This window comes from Apteryx mantelli, chromosome 35 (genome assembly GCF_036417845.1).
Source record: "Apteryx mantelli isolate bAptMan1 chromosome 35, bAptMan1.hap1, whole genome shotgun sequence".
In the NCBI taxonomy this organism is placed as follows: domain Eukaryota; kingdom Metazoa; phylum Chordata; class Aves; order Apterygiformes; family Apterygidae; genus Apteryx; species Apteryx mantelli.
In genome coordinates, this window is record NC_090012.1 from 81,003 (window position 1) to 101,710 (window position 20,708).

A 20,708-nucleotide genomic window follows, 5' to 3' on the forward strand; every position below is an offset into this window, starting at 1 on the left:
GCCGTCAGAGCATCGCGGAGCCGTTGGAGCATCGTGGAGCTGTTGGAGCTTTCTGGTGCTGTCAGAGCTTCCCAGAGCTGTTGGAGCATCCCGGAGCCACCCACCATTCCCGAAAACTCCTCGTCCCAGCGCCCCAGCAGCCTTTCCGTAGTGTTTCCCAAGGAAGCCCGACTCCAGCCGCTGAGTCCCGCTGGGTGCCGGCCGCCGCTTTTCCCGATCCTAAGTGCCAAGTTTCTCGGAGAAGGAGGAGGAGGAGGAGGAGGAAGGGACGGGCAGCGCCGCCAGCACCGCCAAGGCGAGCCGGAGCAGCGAAGCCGGAGCCCGCCGCAGTTCATCGCTCGCTTCCGAACCGCCGGAAAACCGGGCGAAGCTTTGGGAACGCTTCCGTTCAGCGCGGCCGGTTTGGGGGGGGGAGGCGCTTTTCCAGTGTCGCTCTTCAAAAAGGGGAAGAAGGGGGGTGGGGGGGAAAGGCCGCCGGCTCCGAGCCGCTACCCAGAGCCGAATCCGGAGCCGCCGTTACACCGGTAGGGAGTCACCGGAGCATCCGGATGGCACGATTCCTCCGGAAGCGCCGCCGCGGGATCACAGCGCCTGCTGCTCGGGAGGCAGCGGGGCCGGCGGCAGCGGGCGGCCCGGCGAGCGCGGCGAGGGCGGCGGGCTGCGCGGCGGCGGCGGCGAGGGCGGCGGCGGCGCCGGTTGCGCGGCGGCGCCGGAAGCTCCGGAAGCTCCGGAAGCGGCGGCAAGGGGCTCGGAAGCGGTTCGGAGCTGGAAGAAGAAGGGGCACTGCTGGACGAAGAGTTCGATGATTGTCTGGTAGGTGCGGGTGGCCGTCAGGGCGTCCATCGTGCTGAAGTCGGGCCGCATCAGCGTGGGCCAGAAGCAGATGGAGAGGTTCTCGCTCGTCATCAGGTTGACGCGGTGGTGTTGGCTCACCCTGCGGCGACGGAGACAACGCGCCGTCACCGGCCGCTCGGAATCTCCCGCTTTTTCCCCTTCCCGAACCGCTCCCGGCGCGGAAACGACCCCCACCACAACGGGAGCTTCGAGGCTCCGCGCGCCCAACGAGAGACGCCAGGGAAACGGCGGTGATGCAGCTCCAGAGCCGCTTCCCCGCTCGGTCATGGCTACGGGGTCGGAGCGGCAGCCGGGACGGCGCCGGAAGCAGCGCATTCCTCTCGCTCCGGCTCCCGCCGAGCCGGGCGGGAAGGAAACCTGTTTTTTTTGAGGTGTTTTTGGGGGGGTTTGGGGGGTTTTTACGTACTTGTTCAAATGGCTGATGACGTATTTGAAGACCTCGTAGTTCTCCTTGGGGAATTTCTTCAGCACTTCCTTCAGCGCGTGGAGTTTCTGCTCCCGGTCGTTGATTTCTGGCAAGAAGGGATTGGGGAAAAACGGGAAAAAAGAAAAAAAAAAAGTTAATCCGCTCGCTTTTTCGGGGTGTTTCGGCAAGATTTGGCGGGTTAAAACCCCCCCCCGGGAGCGACTGTGACGGCTCCGGTGCCGGTTGCTTCTCTCTCCCTTTAGGTGGCACCGAGGGAAGGCGGCGGAGCTGGGAAGGGAATGCCAGTGCCGAACGGCTCCGTTCCCGACTTCCCAGCTTTAGACAACCCCTCCCGAAACATGGAGAGGACGTTTGGAAGACGTTCGGCCGCTCCGGAAGGATTCGGCTCCGCCAGCTCTAAGCTTTCGCTTTGTGGGTGAAGCCGCTCGCGTCCGTTCCCGGCTCTCCCAGCCGGGTGGATGCCAAGAATAAAGCGGCAGGAGGGTTTTTTTCCGGATGGGCTGAATCCTTCCGGAAAAACGCTTGGAAAACTACTCACTGTGGGCTTCCACCAGCTCGAGCTGCATGTTGTAGGGCACCAGGGGCTCGGGCAGCTCGGAGAAGAAGCTCTTCATGGCGCCGGCCACCGTGTTGACGGTAAAGTCCTTCTCGGCCAGGTCGAGCCCGTGATCTGCGAGGGGAAGAGTCGGAACGGTTCGAATCCGGATTTGGGAAGGGATCCGGGCGGAGAATCCGCCTCGAAACCGGCTCCTGCGGCGCTGCGGCGCAAGGGGGGACGTCGGCGCCGCGCGGAGCCGAAGGCAGAAGGGGAGGATAAAGGGGGCAAAATCGGAGCGACTCTTCCGCAGGGCCCTCGGGAAGGGGAATAAAAACCCTCTGGAAAAAAAAAGACGGAGCGATTCCCGCCACCTGGCGGAGTTTATCCACCTGGGCTCCAAAATCCCTGGTTTGACTAGGAAAATAGTGGCGGAAAAGGCAGCCGGCACCCAAACGGGCTTCTCCCCCTTCCAGAAAACACCCGCCGGGCCCGGGATTTTTTTTAAGCTGTTCCGGATGCGCCGGGCGGGATTCGCTCTGCGGCAGGGCGCCGGGAGCGGGCGGAAAACCGCGGGCGGAAAACGCGGTGGCCGTTACCTTGATCGAACTGTCGCTGCAGGCTCTCCATCTCCGACTTGTTGCCGCTCACCCGGTAGATGCCCTCCGTGTTCAAGCCTACGGAATGGGAAAAAAAAAAAAAAAAAACGGGAATCAGGGTGAGGAAGGGAAGCGGGAAAGGGGGCGTTTCACCCGCCGAGGACGAGGGATGGGCGAAACCTCCGGCTGCGCCGCTGCTTCTTCCTAATCCCTAAATAAAGTTAAAAAAAAATCAAAGCCGGCTCCGGGCGATCGTCTCCGACTGATTCCCGCGATCCGCTTGCTGGCTGATTCGGCCCCGTCGACTTCCCGGGAACACCATTCCGGGTGATTTTTAAAGGCTGGATAAGGAGGAGGGGAGAGGCGCTCTGGATCTCCAAGGATTTTAGATCCCTTTTAGATTCACCCGAGTCGCATTGACGGCGGTTTGAGGGGTGAACGGGGATCCGCTGCTGGAATAAGGGCAACGGCCGGATCTGCCGGCTGCATGGTGGAAACGTCCGGGAAAAATGCACCACGGGATTTCGCCGCTTCTTGGAGAAATGGGATGTTGAGCCTGCGACGGAGGCGGCTCCGGAATCCGTTTTTCCGGGAGGTCTGAAAGCGCGTGCGAATGCGCCTTGCAGATGGCTCCGGTGCTCCGGCTGCCGTTCCCCCCACCCGGAAAATCGGGCTTAGGAAATCGGAGGTTAAATACGGAGAGAGGCTGTTAGGGCGCTACAGAAATCCGGGATGTAGCGTTTCCCCTCGGAAAGGGGGGGAAAAATAGATCCGCGCCGTTCTTGCCGCCGAATTACACGTAAGGATAAAGTAAAGCCGGTGCCGGAGGAGGAATTTCTGGCTTGATCCAATCGCCCGCTCCGGCGTCAGGGATTTTTATGGGAGGGCGACGTCGCCGGCAGGTTTTGGGGAAGGAATCGCTCTCGCTCCGGGCCGAATCGCACCGAGCCAGCGGAGGCAATGCTGGAAATCCGCAGGGAAAGGCAGATACGGATGAGCCGCATTCGGAGGAAAAAATCCGTCTTTTTGCTGCCGTCCGGCTGCTGGCGTCCGAAGGGGGAATTCCTGGATTTGCCGAAGTCTCGCTCCCCGAAACGTAAAAGTTTGGAGGCTCCTACTCCGAAGCGGGAAGAATTTATATCCGTTTTCCCGTGTTATTCCCGGGCTCTGGACGCCCCCTTTTTTCCGCGCTATTTCCGGCGTTCAGCCCTGGCTCGGCGCGCAATTCCCATTTCGTATCCGGCGTTTCCGAGCCCGGAGCTCGGCACGCTGGTGCGGGAGCCACGCAGCGCTTTCCAAAGTCTCCCCTCGGCCTTCCGGCGCTTCCCTCGGGAAAAGAGCCCGCGCCAAAGCCTCGCTCGCGAGGTTTAACGTAGGCAAAGAAAATAAATCCCTTTTTTCCTTCCTTAATCCGTTTTTTCCTTCCTTAATCCTACCTTTTCCCTTAATTTCATCCTGCCCTTCCGGGACGGATGGACTCCGCGGGAATCGAGGTCAGGAAAACCCGTGCGAAGCTTTTTTGGCTCAACTTCACCGTTTCGCCCCAAATCCGATTTTTGGGGGGTTTCTTACACGGAAAAGCTCCACCGAGGCGCCCTCTTCTCCGGCCCCGGCGGTGACCGTCTCGCCCAGCTCCGGCACCGGGATTCCTCCGGATTTCCCTTCTCCGAGCACTGCGTTGTCCTCAAGAGGTGGGAAATACGGAGGCAGCGGCCGAGCTGCTCCGTGGGCTCCCGGCTCCGGCGGCCGCGGAGCCAAATTTCGGTTGCGCTCTTCTCCCCGGAGGCGTCTCGGCTCTTTCCCGGTGCACGGAGAGAGTCCGGAGGTGCCTCGGCGGGACCGGCTTGGAATGTATTCCTTACCCACCGGCTATTTTGGACTTGGATCCGAAGCACTGCCGTTTGCCCCCTCCCGAATCGCTCCGCGTCGGCCGCTCGGAAAGCTTCGGAGAGGCCGGGAACGGGCTGGGGAGGGTTTCGTTCCTCCCGCGTGGCTTCGCCGGCGTTTCGGAGAACTCGATCCGGCTAAAGCGAGCGCTTACCGGAAGGGAAACGTGAATTATCGGATCCGGCGGATGGCGGAGGGTTTATTAAATCGGAGCTAAGCGCGCGGACGACACGGAGAGGATTTATTGGCCCGGGATTCGTTTGATCCAGCCCCTCCGGCGACGACGTTTTCCCACTCAGCTCCAAATCGCATGAAGCCGGAAAGGTTTTAACGCCGGGATCCAGCTCCCGGCGTCACCGCTGCCCTCGCCGGAGGGCCCGGGTGGCCTGTCCGCGTTTTCCGATTACGCTCCGATTAGAGGGAAAAGAGTTCGTTTAAGCCCGTCGCCTCGAGCGCGGGAGGATCCGGATCGCCGGGCGGCCGCACGAGGAGGAAACGCCACGAGGAGAGCGGGATCGGAAGCAAAACCTGCGCCGCTTCCGGGCTCCAAAGGGAATTTTTTCCTACCGTCGGCTCCCGAAGGCACCCGGAGCCGGCGGGATTTTAGCTCAGCTCAGATCCTGGGTGGAGGATGCGGGGTCCGGAAGCGAACGCCAAAGCCCCCGTCGGGAATTCATCCCCGCATCCCACACCGGCAGCTTCCTACGTCACGCCCGGAGGCGGATACGGCACTGGATGCTATTCAGGGAGCCACCGCGTTCCGCTAGGAAATATCGGAAACGGAGACGCCCCGTTTCCCTAAGCGCTCGAGCCGCTTTTTCCTTTTCCTTCTCCCTTTCCTTCCCCCTTTCCCTGCGCCCCTCGAGCGCTCGAGTCTTCCGTTGGAGCCGGGCGAAGCCTCTGCTCTCGCTTTCTCCCGAGTCTTTCCGGAAAAGGGAAAAAAAAAAAGAGAAAGCGGAAGCGAACGTCTCCGGCAGGCGAAACCTCTCCGTCGGCGGCTGCTCCGGACGGAAGCGCGGCGGCGGGAGAGCTCTTACCTGTCGCTTCGATGTACTCGATGCACCTCTCGATAAAAACGGGAATGGGCTTCTCCGGCGTCACCACGTGGCTCAGGGGAACTCCGAAATAGCTGCTCTCCCACGCGGCCTTCGTGATGGACGGCCGAGGCTTCGGCTTCGGCTTCTGCGGGAAAAGGACACGCCGGAATTAGGGCAAACGGTTAAAAAATGAAATAAAAAGGTGCCGGTTTGGGAAATCCCCGGATTCGGGGGGGGTTTCGGCGCTCTCCTTGCGGAGCTAAGCGCCGCCTCGGTTGCGGTCAAGGAAAAGCGGCTCCGATCGAGGGGATCCACCGCTCCGTTTCTCCGCGGATGCTGCCCGGCTGCGTCGCCCCTCGGAAAACGGCCCGTTGGGTCTTTCTGAAAGTCCGGCTGGTTTGAGGAAGCGGGGAGCGAGCGGAAGGTTTGGAGCGGTTAAGAGCATCCCAGTTTCCCTCCCCTATCCCGGGAATCGGCACAACGAGCCCGGATAGTGCAGAAGGATTATTTGTTTTATCAGCCTGATCCCGGAGCTGGAAAAATTGGATAGAAACTCCTGAAAAAAAAACAGGTCCCGGGAAGGGAGGCTTCACGGCAAAGATGGTTTGATTTTCCAGGGAAAAAAAATGGGGGGGAAGGATTTTTCCCTGCAAAAAAAAAATAGGGAAAGGATTTTCCCCTGCAAAAAGCCAGGAAGGACGTGAAGCACCGAGGATTTGCAGCCGCATCCCAAGGAAACTCAACCCTGCGGGTCTTCCCAGCCCGAGATTCCTGGCGCAAATCCCAGATTTGCCCCGGCAAAAGCCGGCTGGCGCGGGAAGAGGCGCCAGCGCCACGTCCGAACGCCAAAACCGCCCTCCCAAAATACCGTTTTCCGGCTGGAAGGTGGCAAAGCCGGAGCCGCCCGCCTGGAGGCCGCATCCCGCTGCGGCGCCGGCCCTGATCCCAATCCCGATCCCGAACCCGGTGTCTCTATTTCCCTGCCGGCGGCTCAGTGGGCGCCGAGGGACTTCGCCGGCTCCAGCGGGGCATCAAGGCGCTGGCGCAGCCTGTTTTCGGCAGCGGCGGATTTGGCCACGGAGCGAATCCCGTTTTCCGGCGCAGGGGACGCATCCTGCCGAGGGCGAGAGCCCGGCTTCATCCGGGAATTGAAAATATCCGCGGAAAGCGAAAAATAGGTTGTTGCGGCAAAAAAAAAAAAAAGCCCCGTTCACCAGGCTCGGATTCGGCGCGGCAGCCGGCTCCTCCGAAATCGGGAATACGGCGCTTTCGACGGAGGCTCCTCCGCGGTCGGAAGGCATCCGAGCAGATCCGGAGCGCGCCGCTTCCGAAAAACGACTACCGCTTCGCGCCACGGTAATCCCCGCCGCGGATTATTTTCCAAGGATCCGGTTTTCCGTGAAAACACGAGCGCGCGGGACCACGGAGCTCGGGAAGTGGCGCGCCGGCATCCAAGATCGGCTTATCCCTATTTACGAGCGCTTCCGCCCAGCGGCGTTCCCGCACCTACCGCGGAGGCGCGAGCCGCAGGGCCGGACGAGAGCCCCATTTCCGCCTAAACGTAGGAAAATCCAGGCGAGACGATGCCGGCAGCCCAGGATCCGCAACCAAACGCGGAAAACGCCGCTCCCGGATCCTCCGCCACCCGCCTAAATCGCTTCCTAATCGTTTTTAAGGAGACGTCCGGCAGCGTCGGAACGAGAAATCCAGCCGGCGCCTCCAAGTCTCCGTCTTCCGAAGCGTGACGGATGATGGAGACGGATACGGAGATGGATTCGGAGCCGCTTCGGCAGGGGCAGGACAGCTCCGAGCGCGGCGACGGCTCGCTCCGCTTTACCCCTCTTGATCCGGCCGCGCGGCGACAGGCGCGGAACGGTCGGAGAGCGATGCCGCCTCGGCCGCTTCCCCCTCCCGAGACCGCGCCGGAAAAACGGGATAAGCAAAGGGAAAAGCGGCAACAAATCATGGCAGGAGACTCGTTTAAAAGACGCGAGGTCTTAAACCGAGTTTCTCCCGCTCCGTTTTAACGGAGGCGCCCGGCAGCTAATTAATTGCAGCTCCCAAGGGAATTCAAAGCCGCCCCGGTAATTTCCGAGGGCGGAATGCGTTTCCTCGGGAAGCGGAGAGGACGAACGCTCGCAAAGCCGAACGCTCCGGAAAGGCCGGAGTCCCAGGCGCGGCGGCGCGTTAGCGAGCGCCCGGCTCGCGGGACCCGAGCGAACGAGACGCCTCCAAAAACCCAGCGTCCGCAGGAAAAAATTCCGACAACCGCCGCGGTTTTGGGATTTTTTTCCCCCGCTTCGTCGCTCGGACTCGGCGCCCGGATCCCTTCGGACCGCCGCGGCGGCAAGTCGTTCCCCCCCCCCCCCCTCGAAGCGGAGGCGGAAAGGGCCAGCTCACCTTGGTGGTCCTCCTCAAGCTCCGCAAGATGTTCCTCCTCCTCGGATCCTCGCCGTCGGCCGTCTCGTAGGGAATGACGGCGTTATCGCCCTTGTAGCCTTGCGAAGCCGGATCCTCCTCCTTCTTCCGGATGGGACCCAGCTCGTCGTCGCTGCCGACGCCGAAGCTGGTGCGGTAGCTGGCGAACCTGCCGAGCCGGGCGCACCGGGTCCGATAGGATACGGGCTTGCCGACGGCGGAGACCTTACGGCCGCGCTCCAGGGAGCTGGTGTCCATCTCGCTGTCGGAGCCGTTGCCGCTTCCGTTGGATTGCGCCTTGTTGATGTTGCGGATGGTGATGATTTTGCCCTGGGTGCTGTCGTGAGGCACCGAGTAGATGTTCTCCTCCTCGCTCCTCGGCTTCGCCACGGCGTCCATGGGCTCGGCGTAGTCGGAAGGGTCGAAGCCGTCGGCGGGCAGCCAGGCGCCGGAAGACACCGATTTCCGTTGGCCGTCCCTCGGGCCTTGCTCCAAGTAGGTCAGATCGCCCTTGGCGAGGTCAAAATGCACCGGAGGCTTCGGCTTCACCGGCGGAGGCACTTTGTTGTTCAGCTTGCTCTCGAAAGCGCTCATCGCCGAAATGAAGGACAATCCGTCGTTGCCTTCCAGCTCCATGGAAAGCTTCGAGTGGTCTTTGGGCAAGGCGGGCAAAGCCGGATCTTCCCTGAAGGGGCTGTAGGACGGCGGCTCGATATCCTCCTCGGAATCCTGGAGGTTGGAGTTGCAGAGAGGCGAACCGGCGCGCGGCGAGTTGAACACCTCCTCCGTGGTGCTGCAGGCCTCGGCGACGTTGTCGTACATGTGGGTGGCCTCGACGATGGTCTTCTTCTCCGCCACGTCCTTGAAGAAGGAGTGGAAGACGTCGAGCTTGTGCTGCGGCTGGCCGCAGGGCAGGGCGGCGAACTTGCCGTCGATCTCCTGGGCGATCTCCTCGCCCTCGGTGAGCTGCTCCCTGCCGAGGTCGTTGTCGAGGATGTCGAGGGAGCCGTCGGTGAGGGCCACCACCTGGATGGGGATGATGTCCTGCACTTCGCAGAGAAAGGCACGTAGCATGGCCAAGGAGGCCTTCCGCTTGGCCGAGTAGAACACGATGTAGCCGTGCACCAAGCGGCTCTTCCGAACGCCGAACGAGGAATGGTAGGAGAGGACGGAGAGCTCGACGCGCCGTCGGTGAGGTCCTATGGAGAGCTCGAGGAGGACGGAGCTGCTGCTGGCGCACGGGGCGGGCCGGTAGGCGGGCGACTGCAGGATGGGCCCCAGGATGTCGTCGGCGCTGAAGGGGTCTCCGCACATCAGGCACATGACGACGCGGAGGTCCACGTCGGCCAACTCCTTGAGGCTGGAGGTAGAGCTCACCAGGTTCAGGTTGCGCTTGGAGTCCAACAAGCCCTTCAGCACCTGGCTGATCTGCTTCTCGTTGATGTTGCGGCCGTAGCCGATGCCGGCGGCCGCGGGATCCAGGAAGACGCACTGCAGCTTGCTGGCGATCTGCTGCCCTTGCTGGATCAAGCTGTGGAGCGTCTCGCCGCTGGCGTCGCCCCTCTTGTTCACCAGGATCAGCGTCAGGGGCAGGTGGGCCAGGTGGTTGTCCCGGCGGCCGATGGTCGACTCGCGGCTCTTCTCGATGCTCTCCACCACGTAGGAGAGCGACTCCTTCGAGTTGTAAAGGCAGAGGCAGCCGTGAGGCTGGAACGTGGGCGTCTGGAAGGAGTTGACGGGCAGCCGGACGTTGCCCTCGATGGGCCTCAAGGAGAGCTCGTACATCTTGCCTTCTATCACGTACTTGTCGTCGTTGGTGCAAAGAGCCCGGATCTCGTTGGCCAGCTCGCGCGCCAGGCCGTCCTTGCCCAGGATCACCAGGTTGATCCTATCGATGCTGGAATCGGAAAGCAAGTTCTTCTGGTTGCGTTCCGACGGCCTGATGAAGCGGGAACTGATCAAGTGTTCGATTTTGGAGTCGATGCAGAGCGGGCAGCTGGGGCAGGTCTCCTTCGTGGGGTGATACACGAAGTGGATGTGTTTCAAAATGAGGGCGTCCCGCTCGGCCTGCAGCTTCTGCAGAGCTTTGAATCGCTGCTCCTCGCCCAGGACGTCTTGGATGACGCCCATCTTCTCCTTGCTCGGCTTGGCGTCGAGCTCCAGCTCGTAGAACAGCTCCGAATACTCCAAGAGCAGCTCCTGAAACTCCTCCTTGGCCTTCTCGATAATCTGCTTTTGGTGCTTGCTGTAGATCTCCATGTAAACGGATTCCTCCAGCCACATGTAAAAGTCCTCGTTCATGATGAAGCTGCGCGCTTCCTCCCAAGGCTTGCCGGGCGTGATGAAGGGGGATGTCTCCAGGTTCTCCTTGAAAGCTCGCCTCATCTCCGCCCTTTTCCTCTCGTTCCGCAGCTTCTCCAGGTGAGCTTCGTAAAGCTGCTCGGCGGGCTGAGTCTCCATGAGGTCGAAAGGGATGCGCTCGTTCTCCATGTTGTCTATGTGGCTGGTGGCGTCCCAGGGGGTCTCTTCGAGGACGACGAACCACTTGGAGAAGTCGGGCTTCGCCTCCAGGAGCTTCTCCGCTTTCACGCAGCTCAAGTGATCGATCTCGTCCAGGTCCGGGATGAGCGCTTCAAAGGCTTGAGGAAGCATGGCGAGGTAGAGCTTCCGGCGGCGCTCTATGTGCTCCTGCTTGAGGCGATGGACGTGCTGCAGGAAGAGCTTCTTGGCTTTCTGCGTCCCTTCCAGATACACGTAGTCCTGGTATTCCGGCGAGGCCTGCATCTTGCGGCTCACGTTGGACCACGTCTCGTTGTGGTTCTTGACGATGCGGCTCACCAGCCACTCGTACTTGTCCTTAGCGGCGGCTATCTGCTGGCTTTGCTGCTTCAGGGCTTCGAAGTAGGGGATGATTTTGGCCTTGCCCCGGCTTTTGTCGACGAGCTGCACCAAGGTGCCGAAGGCCAAGTCGACGTTCACGTTGGACCTGGCGGACGTCTCCACCACCTGGAGGTTCTTCTTGCTTAAGGCAAAGGTGTGCGCGTCCCGAATGTACCGCTCCACGCCTTCGTCGCACTTGGTCAGCACCACCACGACGGGCTTCTTGGTTTTGGCGAGCTGATTGTAAAGGTTGGAGACGAACTTGAGCTGCTCGTCAAAGTTCCTGTTCATGCCCCTGCTCACGTCGACGCAGAGCAGGAAGCCGTCGACCAGCAGCTTCCCGTCGGGCATCTGCTTCTGCTCAAAGTCCTGCTCCAGGCCCAGCTGGTCGGTGCAAAAGTACATGAGCTTCTCGGCGGAGGCGAGCTTGGTGGCGGCGGCCCGCTTGATGTAGGGTTGCAGGGCGGTGCTGCGGTGGGGCTGGAAGGTCTGGTCATCGATGAACTCCGTCTGCTCCACCACGTGCACCTTGCACTCCACGCAGTCCTCCAGGGAGCGGGCCACCTCGCCCCAGTAGAGGAAGTGGTCGTTGTTGACCACGCGCCCTCCAAAGTCACTGGTGCTGAGAACCGACGTGTGGTCCAGGTGGAAGTCATCCGCGCTGGGCCGCACGAAGCGGTTGCAGAGGCAGGATTTGCCGACGCCGCACTGCCCCTTCTCCTTCTCCGTGCCGGATAAGCCCACCACGCTGAGGTTGTAGGTGGGGATGCGGACATCTTGCTTTCTCGCCATCATCATCGTCCGCACATCCTGTCGCGGGTCGACCGCTTCCGAGGGGGGGGGGGATGAGTGGCGCCGGGGCTCCGGGCGAGGTCGGAGCTCGTCGGGATGGGGACGGGAGCGACGGTGGTGGGGGGGGGACGGGGCGGCGATCAGCGCGGGCGGGCTGCCGGGGCGACGGCGTCCGGCGTTCCCATACCGTGCGCACCAGCCGCCGTTCAGTCCTTGCCGATTCCCGTCATCGGGCAGCCGACGTTTCCCCCTGGGAAAAACGGGAAAGGAAAAAGAAATAAGAGCAATCAGTATTTTAGCTTTGCGATTACGGCCAAAAATGGGCCGTTTCCGCGCGACAACGCCGAATTTCCGCGCGACAACGCCGAATTTCCGCGCGACAACGCCGAATTTCCGCGCGACAACGCCGAATTTCCGCGCGACAACGCCGAATTTCCGCGCGACCTCGGGATGGAAACGACTCCGAGACGGTGGGTTTGGGTCTTTATTTTTACATCAACACAGCGTCTCCATCCCGACTTCCGCCCTCGTTTCCCGTCTCCCAGGGGGGGATCCGGCTTCACCCGCTCGTCCCCCCCGGGACCGACGGAAACGCCGTCTTCGCCTACGGCGGCGCCGCCGGGTTTCCCGAAACGCCGAAGGGTTTTCCGAGCGCGCGGGGAAACGGGCGCCGAGTGGCGCGTTGCCGTTGCCGAAGCCGCCGGCCTTTGAATGCGGGGCTGGCGCGCTGCCTCGCGCTTTGATGTCCGGATAATGCGGTTTGACCGGTTCTCCGGCGGGACCGAATTACCCGGGAAGCGAAGGCAGCTGGGAAGGCAAAAGGTTTTTGTGCTTGGAAAAAAAAAAAGGGGGAAAAAAAAAGGGTGGAAAAACTAAAAAAAATGACAAATAAAAAACCTACCGGAATGTTCGAGCGCCAAAAACCAAACCGCGTTTGACCCCTCGCAACCGGCCGAGTTACCCGATCCAAAGGCGACGGGAAGAAAGGAAAAGGAGGGATTTGCGGGATGCGGCTTCGGTGTTTCCCATTTCCTGGGCGAACCGGTGCCCGAGGAAGCCCAACGCCCGCCGTATTTCGGGATATGGCTCCGGCGTTTCCCATTTCCCGGGCGAACCGGCGCCCGAGGAAGCCCAACGCCCACCGTATTTTGGGATACGGCCTCGGCGTTTCCCATTTCCCAGGTGAACCAGTGCCCGAGGAAGCCCAACGCCCACCGTATTTTGGGATACGGCCTCGGCGTTTCCCATTTCCCAGGCGAATCGGCGCCCGAGGAAGCCCAACGTCTGCCGTATTTCGGGATACGGCCTCGGCGTTTCCCTTTTCCCAGGCGAACCGGCGCCCAAGGAAGCCCAACGCCCGCCGTATTTCGGGATACAGCCTCGGCGTTTCCTATTTTCCGGGCAAACTGCGGATACCACCACATCCGATCGAGCTAAAACACGTGAAAACACAAGATATTTCGCTCTAATAAAACCAACCACCACAGAGACCTTTTTAAAAGCCTCCGGAAACAAATCCGGTTTGGGAAAATCCAGTTTTTTTCCACCTCCGTCTTGTGTAAAAACGACCTTTTTTTTTTTTCCTTCCCCTCCTTTCCGCGGGCAAAACTCACGGAAGCCGAGAGCCGCTCGCGTTTATTTTCCCAAAGGTTTCTCCCGCCGCCGCAGAGCCCCGGCGGCAAAGCGAGTGCGGCGAAGGCGCCGCCAACGGGGGCTCCCGTATCGGAAGCCGATAACGGTTGGGAAAATAAATCACGGAGCGGCCTCGGAGGAATAATTCCCGCCGCTTCCCTACGAGCCGTAAGGCGCCGGCAACCGAAACAAGCTCCGAAGCGGCTCGCCAAGAGCTTCGGGGAAGGGCCGCGACCCGACGCTCGCCGGGCGGAAGCGCTCGAGCCGGCCGGTTTCGCCGGCGTTATCCCTACGGATGAGCGGGGAAGCGAAAAGCGACGGGGTCGGCGTCGAGGCGATGGCCGCTCGCGGATGATAATTTGGAATTCCCTAAAAAAAGAGAAAAAATAAGGAAAACGGTTTCACTTCTTTTCTTTTAAAGCTCTCGCGTGCGCCGATACCTACGGAGAAAAGCTCGGAGCCGCCGCGGGCGCTTCCGAACCGGCCCCGCGGCCGAACGCGGAGTCCGGCCTGGAAAAACGACATTGTTTTTCCTCTGCCGTGCGGCACGGAGAAGGAAAAAGAGGGGAAAAACCTGCTATCCGTCCCCCAAAACCGCCCCGGTTCCCCGGGAACGCGGCTAATCCGCGGGCGGCTGAGCGGGCGCTTTGCTTCCGTTTCGTCCCTGAAAACCCTGAGTCAGCCGGGAAAAATCCTCCCTGGGAAATTCAGGCCGACCGAGATTATCCGGGAGGGCCGGGAAGGAGGGAAAAGGGACCGGCGGAGCTCGGCGCCCTTCCCAAAATGCCTTTTTTTTAAATTTGGGGCCGTTTTCCCTCTTAAGAGCATCCGAAGAAGGGAAGGGTGGTTTTTCCCTTTTTTTTCCCTTGCTTTCCCAGCTCCCTCCCGTGTTTTAACCCTTTCCGCAGGCTGGCGGGATCCCGGCGGAAGCCGCTTGGAGCCCGCAGCCGGAAACCCCCAGTCGACTGGGAGATTTTTGCCTAAAACCGCCCCAAAAAAGAGAACGGAGGAGCCGGGATCGCTCGGCTCCGTTAATAGGCGGCGAAACGAGGCAAAGTCACAGCCGAAGCTCCGGAAAACCAGGATGAGGATGGGGAGAGCGGAGCCGGGAAGGGGCGCGCGGCTGCTCGGCGCCGGCTCCTCTTCTCCTCCAGCGCCTTCTCCGAGGAGGCGGAAGGGACATTTCCATCCGCTTCGATTCCAGGGGGAATTTCGACTTCTCGGACCGCCGGCGTCACCCTACGGCTCCTTCCCGCTTGGATCGAGGGCGGAGGGAACCCGGAGAGAGGCTTTTCGCTCCCTTTCCGGATAAAAACGGCAAAGCGGCTTCTAAAAGCGACGCTCGAGGCCGGTGGCGCTCCGGAAAAACCCGCGGCGGCGCCGGAATGGGGCCGATCCCGGCGTACTTAAACCGGCGGTTAAATACCCGGGTACTTAAACCGGAAGCTTCTGTTCGGGGCAGCATCGGCAGGCGCCGGGAATGCCGAACCGACGCGGCGGCAAGCCGAGCGCTCCCGGACGCTTCCATGGCTTAAATGGCGGAAGAGCTGGCCGGGAGCCAAGCGGCCGGGATTCGCTCCGTTAAGGGCTCCGTAATTACCCCCGTGCCGCTAACGAGCGGCGTTGAGCCGGAAAGCCGGAAAGGGAATAAGCGGGATGGGAGACGCGGGCGGCTCTGGCGGGCGAAAACCCGGCACGAAGGTCGGCAACGATCGAGGATGCGGAAGGGAGGATCCGGGAACGGCTAACGAAGGGGCCGGCCGGGAGGGCTCCTTCCCGGAACACTTTCCGTCGGGAAGAGCGGCGAGGCGGCGTCCGCTTCCCGACGAGCCGCCGGCGTTTATCCGTGGCGAAACGAGGCGGCGCCGGGAAGATCCCGGTGGCCGATCTCGCTCGCTCCCGCCTCAATATTCGGAGCGTCGCGGGAACGTCCGAGCACCATATTTAACCGGGGATAACGTCTCCCTTTGGGAAGTCACCTTCCCGCGAGGAAGGAAGAGGCCGGAGCGCGTCTCGCTCGGATCCGTAACTGCTAACGGATCCGATGGCGTCGGGAAAGAAAGCGAAGCGCCGCCTGTAAACGGGAGGTGCATCCCTGCCTCCGTTTCCGTCGCCGTTTCCTCGGAAAATGGCCCCAAAAGACGGGCCGAAGCCGGGGAAGAAACGCCCCGACGCTCCCGTGAAGTTCGATGGCAGCGGAGCTTCCCGGAGCAGCTCGTTCCTCTTCTCCGAAGAGACTCCGGCGGCCGGGAGCTCGAGTTCGGCCGCGGCGGCTCCTAAACGGAATGTTTTTTGGGAAGAAAAATAATAAGAAGTTGTTCCCGGGCGCCTGGGAAGAAGCTTCTCTCACGCGAATCCGGGTTTCGCTCCGACTTCGTTATCCGCCCGGTGCTAACGAGCTGCTCTTTGCCCGGGGACCGCTTCCAGCTTGCGGGTCGGGAAGGGCGGAAGCGGCGTTCCCGGATCTCCGGGAAAAAAAAACCCACGGAGCGGCCGGGTTTAAGGTGCGTCGGCCGAACTGTCGCTTCTCCCGACGGCTTTGCGAGCGCTCGGATTCCGCACGGATAAAAAAAGCGCCAAGCACAAACACCGGAGATTTTTTCCGCTCGTTTACCTCGCGCGGATGCAGGGAAGCGGCCGCTGTCCGGGCATCCGCACCGGCTTCCTCTGGTCCAAGAGCAGGATCCGGAGCTGCCGGGTGCTTCCGAGAGGGGCCAGGGGAGACTCACGGGACTTGTCCGGCGACGGCGGATTCCCAACGGATCCGAGGCCGCTTTCCCCGGCGGCCATTCCCAAGGAGCTCCGCCGAAGTGGTTCGGAAAAGGAGGCGCCGGAGCCGGTGCCGAAGGCTGCTCGCGCCGAGTCCGACCTCCTCTCCGATTCCACCCGGGGCGAGACGTTCGCTCCTCCGGACGCCGGATTCCTCCGCATCCTCCCGGATCCGAGAGCGCCTCGACGCAGGGAAAAGCCGCGCGGGGCAAAAGCCGGTGGGAAAGGAGCCGCCGGAGCCGCCGGAACGGAACCGCTGCCGGCCGCTTCGTTAAACCGTAGCGAAATCCCTAATTAACGGCGTATTTATTTAGCTCCCGCTTCCGATCCTGCCTCGCCGCGACGGCGGAAGCCGCTTTTCCGGAAGAGGGAAAAACAAACTCCAACAAAACTCGGGCAATGTCCAACCGCGGCCGGATGAGTCAGCAATGCCGAGGTCAAATCGCGTCCGAGCCGCGGAAACTCGTCGAGCGGAGAACGAGCGGAGACTTAACGACCGCAAAGCTAACGAATTCGACCCCCTCCTATCCCTCGTCCCGGATGAATCCCGGTTTTCCCTCCGCTCCCGGTTTTCCCGCCGTGGCGCCCACCGGGAACGAGGCGACTCACCGGCGAGGGGATCCGACGGCGCCGAAATCGCCGCAGGGCTCTCGGATGCCGCCGCTGCCGGGTCCCGGTTTTGCCTCTTCCGGCAGGACTTTGTAGGGCGGAAAAGGGGGAAAAAAAAGCCGGAAGCGCGGCAGCGGCGGCTCCGGGATGGCCGCGACGCTCCGGTCGGATCTTCCGCTCTGCCTCGGTTCTTACCTCATCCCGTATCTCTATGTGGGGTTTTACGGCAGCGACGCCGGAGCGGGCGAGAGCTCCCGATCCGAACCGCTTCCGTCGCCATCCGGGGGAAAAGGGAACGGCTCGAAATCCGTACGTGGGGGAAAAAACGGGATGCCGTTACTTTTTCCCGTTTAAAAAAATCCCTTTTCCCCCATAGGATGCGGAAAGGCGACTGCAGCTGGAAAGAGGCTGCGGTGCTTCGCGGCGACGGCGCCCGGAAAACGTCCTGGTTTCTTTGCCGAAATAATCCCGGCTTCGGAGCGGGGCACTGAAAAACCGCCGGACGCTTTCCTTCCGCATCCCGCTTCCCTCTCCTCGATTCATCCATGAGCCGGATCCAGCCGAGCGCGGAAACTCCGCAGAAATTGCCGCTGGCATAGGAAAGATCGCTCTTCCGGCGGCTAAAAAAAATCCCTTTAAAGGTTCTTCCCGCGCTTTTCCCGAGGGTCCAGCCAGCGTCCAAGCACCGAGGAGGGGAAAACCATTAAAATCCAACGGAAAAAAGAATCTGTCGGATGCTTCCGGAATATCCCTGCGGAACGATGGATATGGCCGGCGTCGGGGAGGAGAGGGAAGCCGCATTCAAGTCCGAAACCGCCGGGAGAGCGGCCCGACCTTAAGAGAAATCCAAGATCCGAGGGAAACGTGGTAAAAGCCGGAGGGAACTGCAACCTGGAAGCATCAGGAAGCGCTTCCGGCGCCGGATTTTCCTTGAGGCGGGAAAGTTTTCTCTTTGCCGACGGCACGCGGAAGCGAGACGCTAAGTCAGGGGGAGACGGCGGCGCTCAGGATTTCGGCTCCGAGCGTCGGGGATGGAAGAGAAGCGGATCGGGATCGCTCTATCCGACGGGAAGGACGCGGGGGCGAAAATAAGAGGATTTTTCATTTGAGGGATTTTCCCACCAAAGATTTGCGGAACGCGTCACCCGAATTAAGGGTGTTTTCCCGGATCGGGATGGGAAGACGCCATCGTCGCCACACGAAATCCCGGGACGGCGGCATCCGATGGAAGCAAACAGCCCGGAGAAGCGGAGCCGGACGGGGCGTAAAAGAGGCGACGGCCGCGACTCCGCTCGCAAAATCCCCCGGGAAAAGCCGGTGTCTCCCAACTGCCCGCGGCCAATTCGGGAGCCGCAGCCGACTCAGACTCCGTATTTTTTTTTTCCCCCCCTTTTCCGCCTCCTTTCACCGACTAATCCGTAATTTCTTACGGAATAACAAGCCGCGTTTAATCGCCAGTGCAAAGCAACCGTCGTAACTCGGGTTTTTTCCCCGCAACAAAGACGGATCGCTCGGACAACCGTGGGTTTAGCCCCGGATCCGGGTGGATTAAAGACCTCGCGCCCAACGGATCTTTCCCTGGAGGAGGAAAGAGCTGGATACGCCGGAGATCCGCTTGGAAATCCAGGCGGCGGCTCCGAGCGGAGCAGGAGAAACTCGGCGCAGTCGAATTTGCGCCATTTCTCCAGGTTCGCCCCCGAATCGCCAACCGGTTTCCAACGGAGCAGCCGGAAAAGCAGCCGGAGCCGGGAAGGATGAACGCTTCCCGCATCCAACTCCGACCTCGGCGGGGGGCGTTTTGGGGGCCAAAAAGCGAAATTTGGGATGGGTGGGAGGAAAACGTCTGCTCTAGCGGCGTATTGTATCCCAAAAAAAAGCTTTCCGGGGCCCAACATCCGCTGCCGCCCTTCCGAGAGGGAAATTCCAGCGCGTTTCCCGGGAAAACACCCCTGGCACGCGCCGGGAGGGGATTTGGGGGGGCAGGAGCCGGCGGGGGGGGGCCCAAAATCCCGCACAGCCGAAGGCTCCCGCTAAAGCATCCGAGCGGCGCGACGGCGGATCGGAGGGGGCTTTATTCCGCTTGAAAAACAAGGAATTTTTGTTCAATATTAAAGGCGAGTTTCCACGTCGGATCCGCTCCGGGCTCCGGCTGGCTGCGGAGCAGATCCGGAGAGGAAGCGGGGAGCAAAGGGGAGCCGGGAAGGGAGCGTCGGAGCCCGGCAGCGGGAAATTCAACCCGCGGCCCAAAAGGGCAGGGAAAAGATGGGAGAAAAGGGGGAAACCATAAAAAAACAGGGATTCGGAAGGCGATGTGCCGGAATGTGGGAATGGGGGGGGGGGAAAGCCCCCCCAAAAGCCCGTCTCGGGGGTCCCGGCTGCATCACGCCGTGCGGAAGGGCCGGAGGAGCGGGAATGAGGGGGGAACCCCCATCCCAAACCGCCCCCCCCTTCCCAAAATACCCCCCCAAAAACCTGGAGCCTTTGCGCTCCCAAGGGGGATTTTTGGGAAGGGGGAGAAGAGGGGGGGGGTATTTTTCACCCCCTCCCCCCGCGCCTCTCCCGAAATCCCCAAAAAGTGGGGAAATCCCCCCAAAAATTGGGAGGGGGGAGGGTAACACCCCCCCCCCCGAGGAGGAAGAGGAAGAGACGCCCCCTTCCTCCCCCCCCCTTACCTGGGGGGAGACCACCCCTCCCTTGAGGGGGGGGTCTCCCCTTGCCCCCCCCCTTCCTTGGGATGAGGAAGGGGGTCTCCCCTCCCTCCCCAAGCTGGGGGGGCCACATGGCCCCCAGGGGAGAGGGAAACCCCATTTGGGGGGGGGTCTCCCCTCGCCTCCCTCCCTATCCTGGAGTCACCTCTCCCCTTGGAGGAGGGGTCTCCCTTTTGGGGGGGTCCCCTCGGGGGGGGGGTCTCCCCTTTGGGGAGGGGGTCTCCCCTCCTCCCCCCCCCACCCTGGAGGAATCACATCTCCCCTAAAAGGGGGGGGGCACCTCTACCCTTGGGGAGGATCTCCTTTTTGGGGGGGGTCTCCCCTCCTTTCCCCCCCCGTCCTGGGGTCACCTCTCCCCTTAGGAGGGGGGGGTCTCCCCTTTCGGGGGGGGTCTCCCCTCCCCCCTCCTCCCGGGGTCCCCTCTCCCCTCGGCGGGGTCTCCCCCTTTGGGGGGGGGGTCTCCCCTCCCTCCCCCCCCCCGGCCTTCCCTCTCCCCTTTTGGGGGGAGTCTCCCCTTTTGGGGGGGGGTCTCCCCTCCCTCAGCCCCCTCCCGGGCTCCCCTTTGGGGGGGGGTCTCCCCCCGCCGGTCTCCCCTCTCCCCTTTGGGGGGGTCTCCCCTTCCCCGGTCTCCCCTCTCCCCTCGGGGGGGGGGGTCTCCGCCCCCCGCCGCGGCGGCCGCGGGTCGCTCTCCCGCCGGGGGTGGGGCCCGGCCCCATTGTTCCCGGCCGCGGCGGCGGCGGCGGCGGCGCTGGCGGCAGCTCCCTTCCTTACCCTGACGGCGGCGGCGGCGGGCCCGGCCGGGGGCGGCGGGGCGGCCCGAGGAAGAAGAGGAGGAGGCGGCGGCGGAGGCAGCGGCGGCGGCCGGAGGCGGCGGCGGCAGCGCCATGGCCCCCCCCTGCCCCGGCTCAGGGCGGCTCCGGGCGGCGGCGACGGCGGCGGCGGCTCCGGGCAGAGGTCGGTGGGGCGGGGGAGGGGAGGGGAAGGGAGGCGGCGGAGGCGGCGGCGAGGCCCGCCGCGGCGGCTCGGGCCTGTAATAATGGCGGCGGCGGCGGCGGCGGCGGCGCTTTCCTCCTCCCCTCACGGCCACCGGGGCCGCGCGCCGGCAGCGGGGGGGGGCGGGGGGGCCGCGCGCGGGGGCGCGCGGGGCGGGCGGCGGCGGCGCATGCGCGGGGCGGCGCGCGAGCGCGCGCGGGGAGGGGGGGCGGGGCCGCGCACGTGCCCCCGTGAGGGGAAGGCGGGTGGGGGGGGGGGATGCGGCAGGAGCGCGCGCGCGCCGGGCGGGCGCGGGAGCGCGCATGCGCGCCGCCACCGCTGGCGCCCCCCCCCCCCACACACACACCTCCCCGCGCGACCGCGCGCGCTCCGACCGCGCGCGCGGCACGCCCTGAACGCGTGCGGCCGCGCCCCCCCCCCCCCCCCCGCGCGCACTGTGCACCGTGCGGTGACCCCCCCCCCCCGTGCAATGCACCCCACGTGTCCCGTGCAGTGACCCCCCCCCGTGCAATGACCCCCCCGTGTAATGCACCCCACGTGCACCGTGCAATGCCCCCCCCGTGCAAT

At 62.8% G+C, this 20,708-nt stretch overlaps 1 protein-coding gene across 1 annotated transcript; it reads right to left on the reverse strand.

The window, feature by feature from the left end:
• Positions 1-248: 248 nt before the first annotated feature.
• Positions 249-20,035, reverse strand: ARHGAP35 (Rho GTPase activating protein 35). The gene is made up of 7 exons (XM_067314379.1): positions 19,920-20,035; positions 7,741-11,680; positions 5,341-5,485; positions 2,417-2,494; positions 1,821-1,952; positions 1,262-1,367; positions 249-934 (listed from the first exon to the last, which is right to left on the reverse strand). The coding sequence occupies exons 2-7, from the start codon at positions 11,434-11,436 to the stop codon at positions 583-585; spliced, it is 4,509 nt and encodes a 1,502-aa protein (XP_067170480.1). The 5' UTR covers positions 11,437-11,680; positions 19,920-20,035; the 3' UTR covers positions 249-582.
• Between the last annotated feature and the right edge of the window lie 673 nt (positions 20,036-20,708).

Coding starts and splice junctions, on each gene's coding strand:
- ARHGAP35 (XM_067314379.1), bottom strand. CDS start 11,436: ATGATGATGGCGAGAAAGCAAGATGTCCGCATCCCCACCTACAACCTC. Junction 1,953..2,416: donor GCAGCGACAGTTCGATCAAG/GTAACGGCCACC, acceptor TTCCCCTCGCAG/ATCACGGGCTCGACCTGGCC. Junction 1,368..1,820: donor CGAGCTGGTGGAAGCCCACA/GTGAGTAGTTTT, acceptor CCTTCTTGCCAG/AAATCAACGACCGGGAGCAG.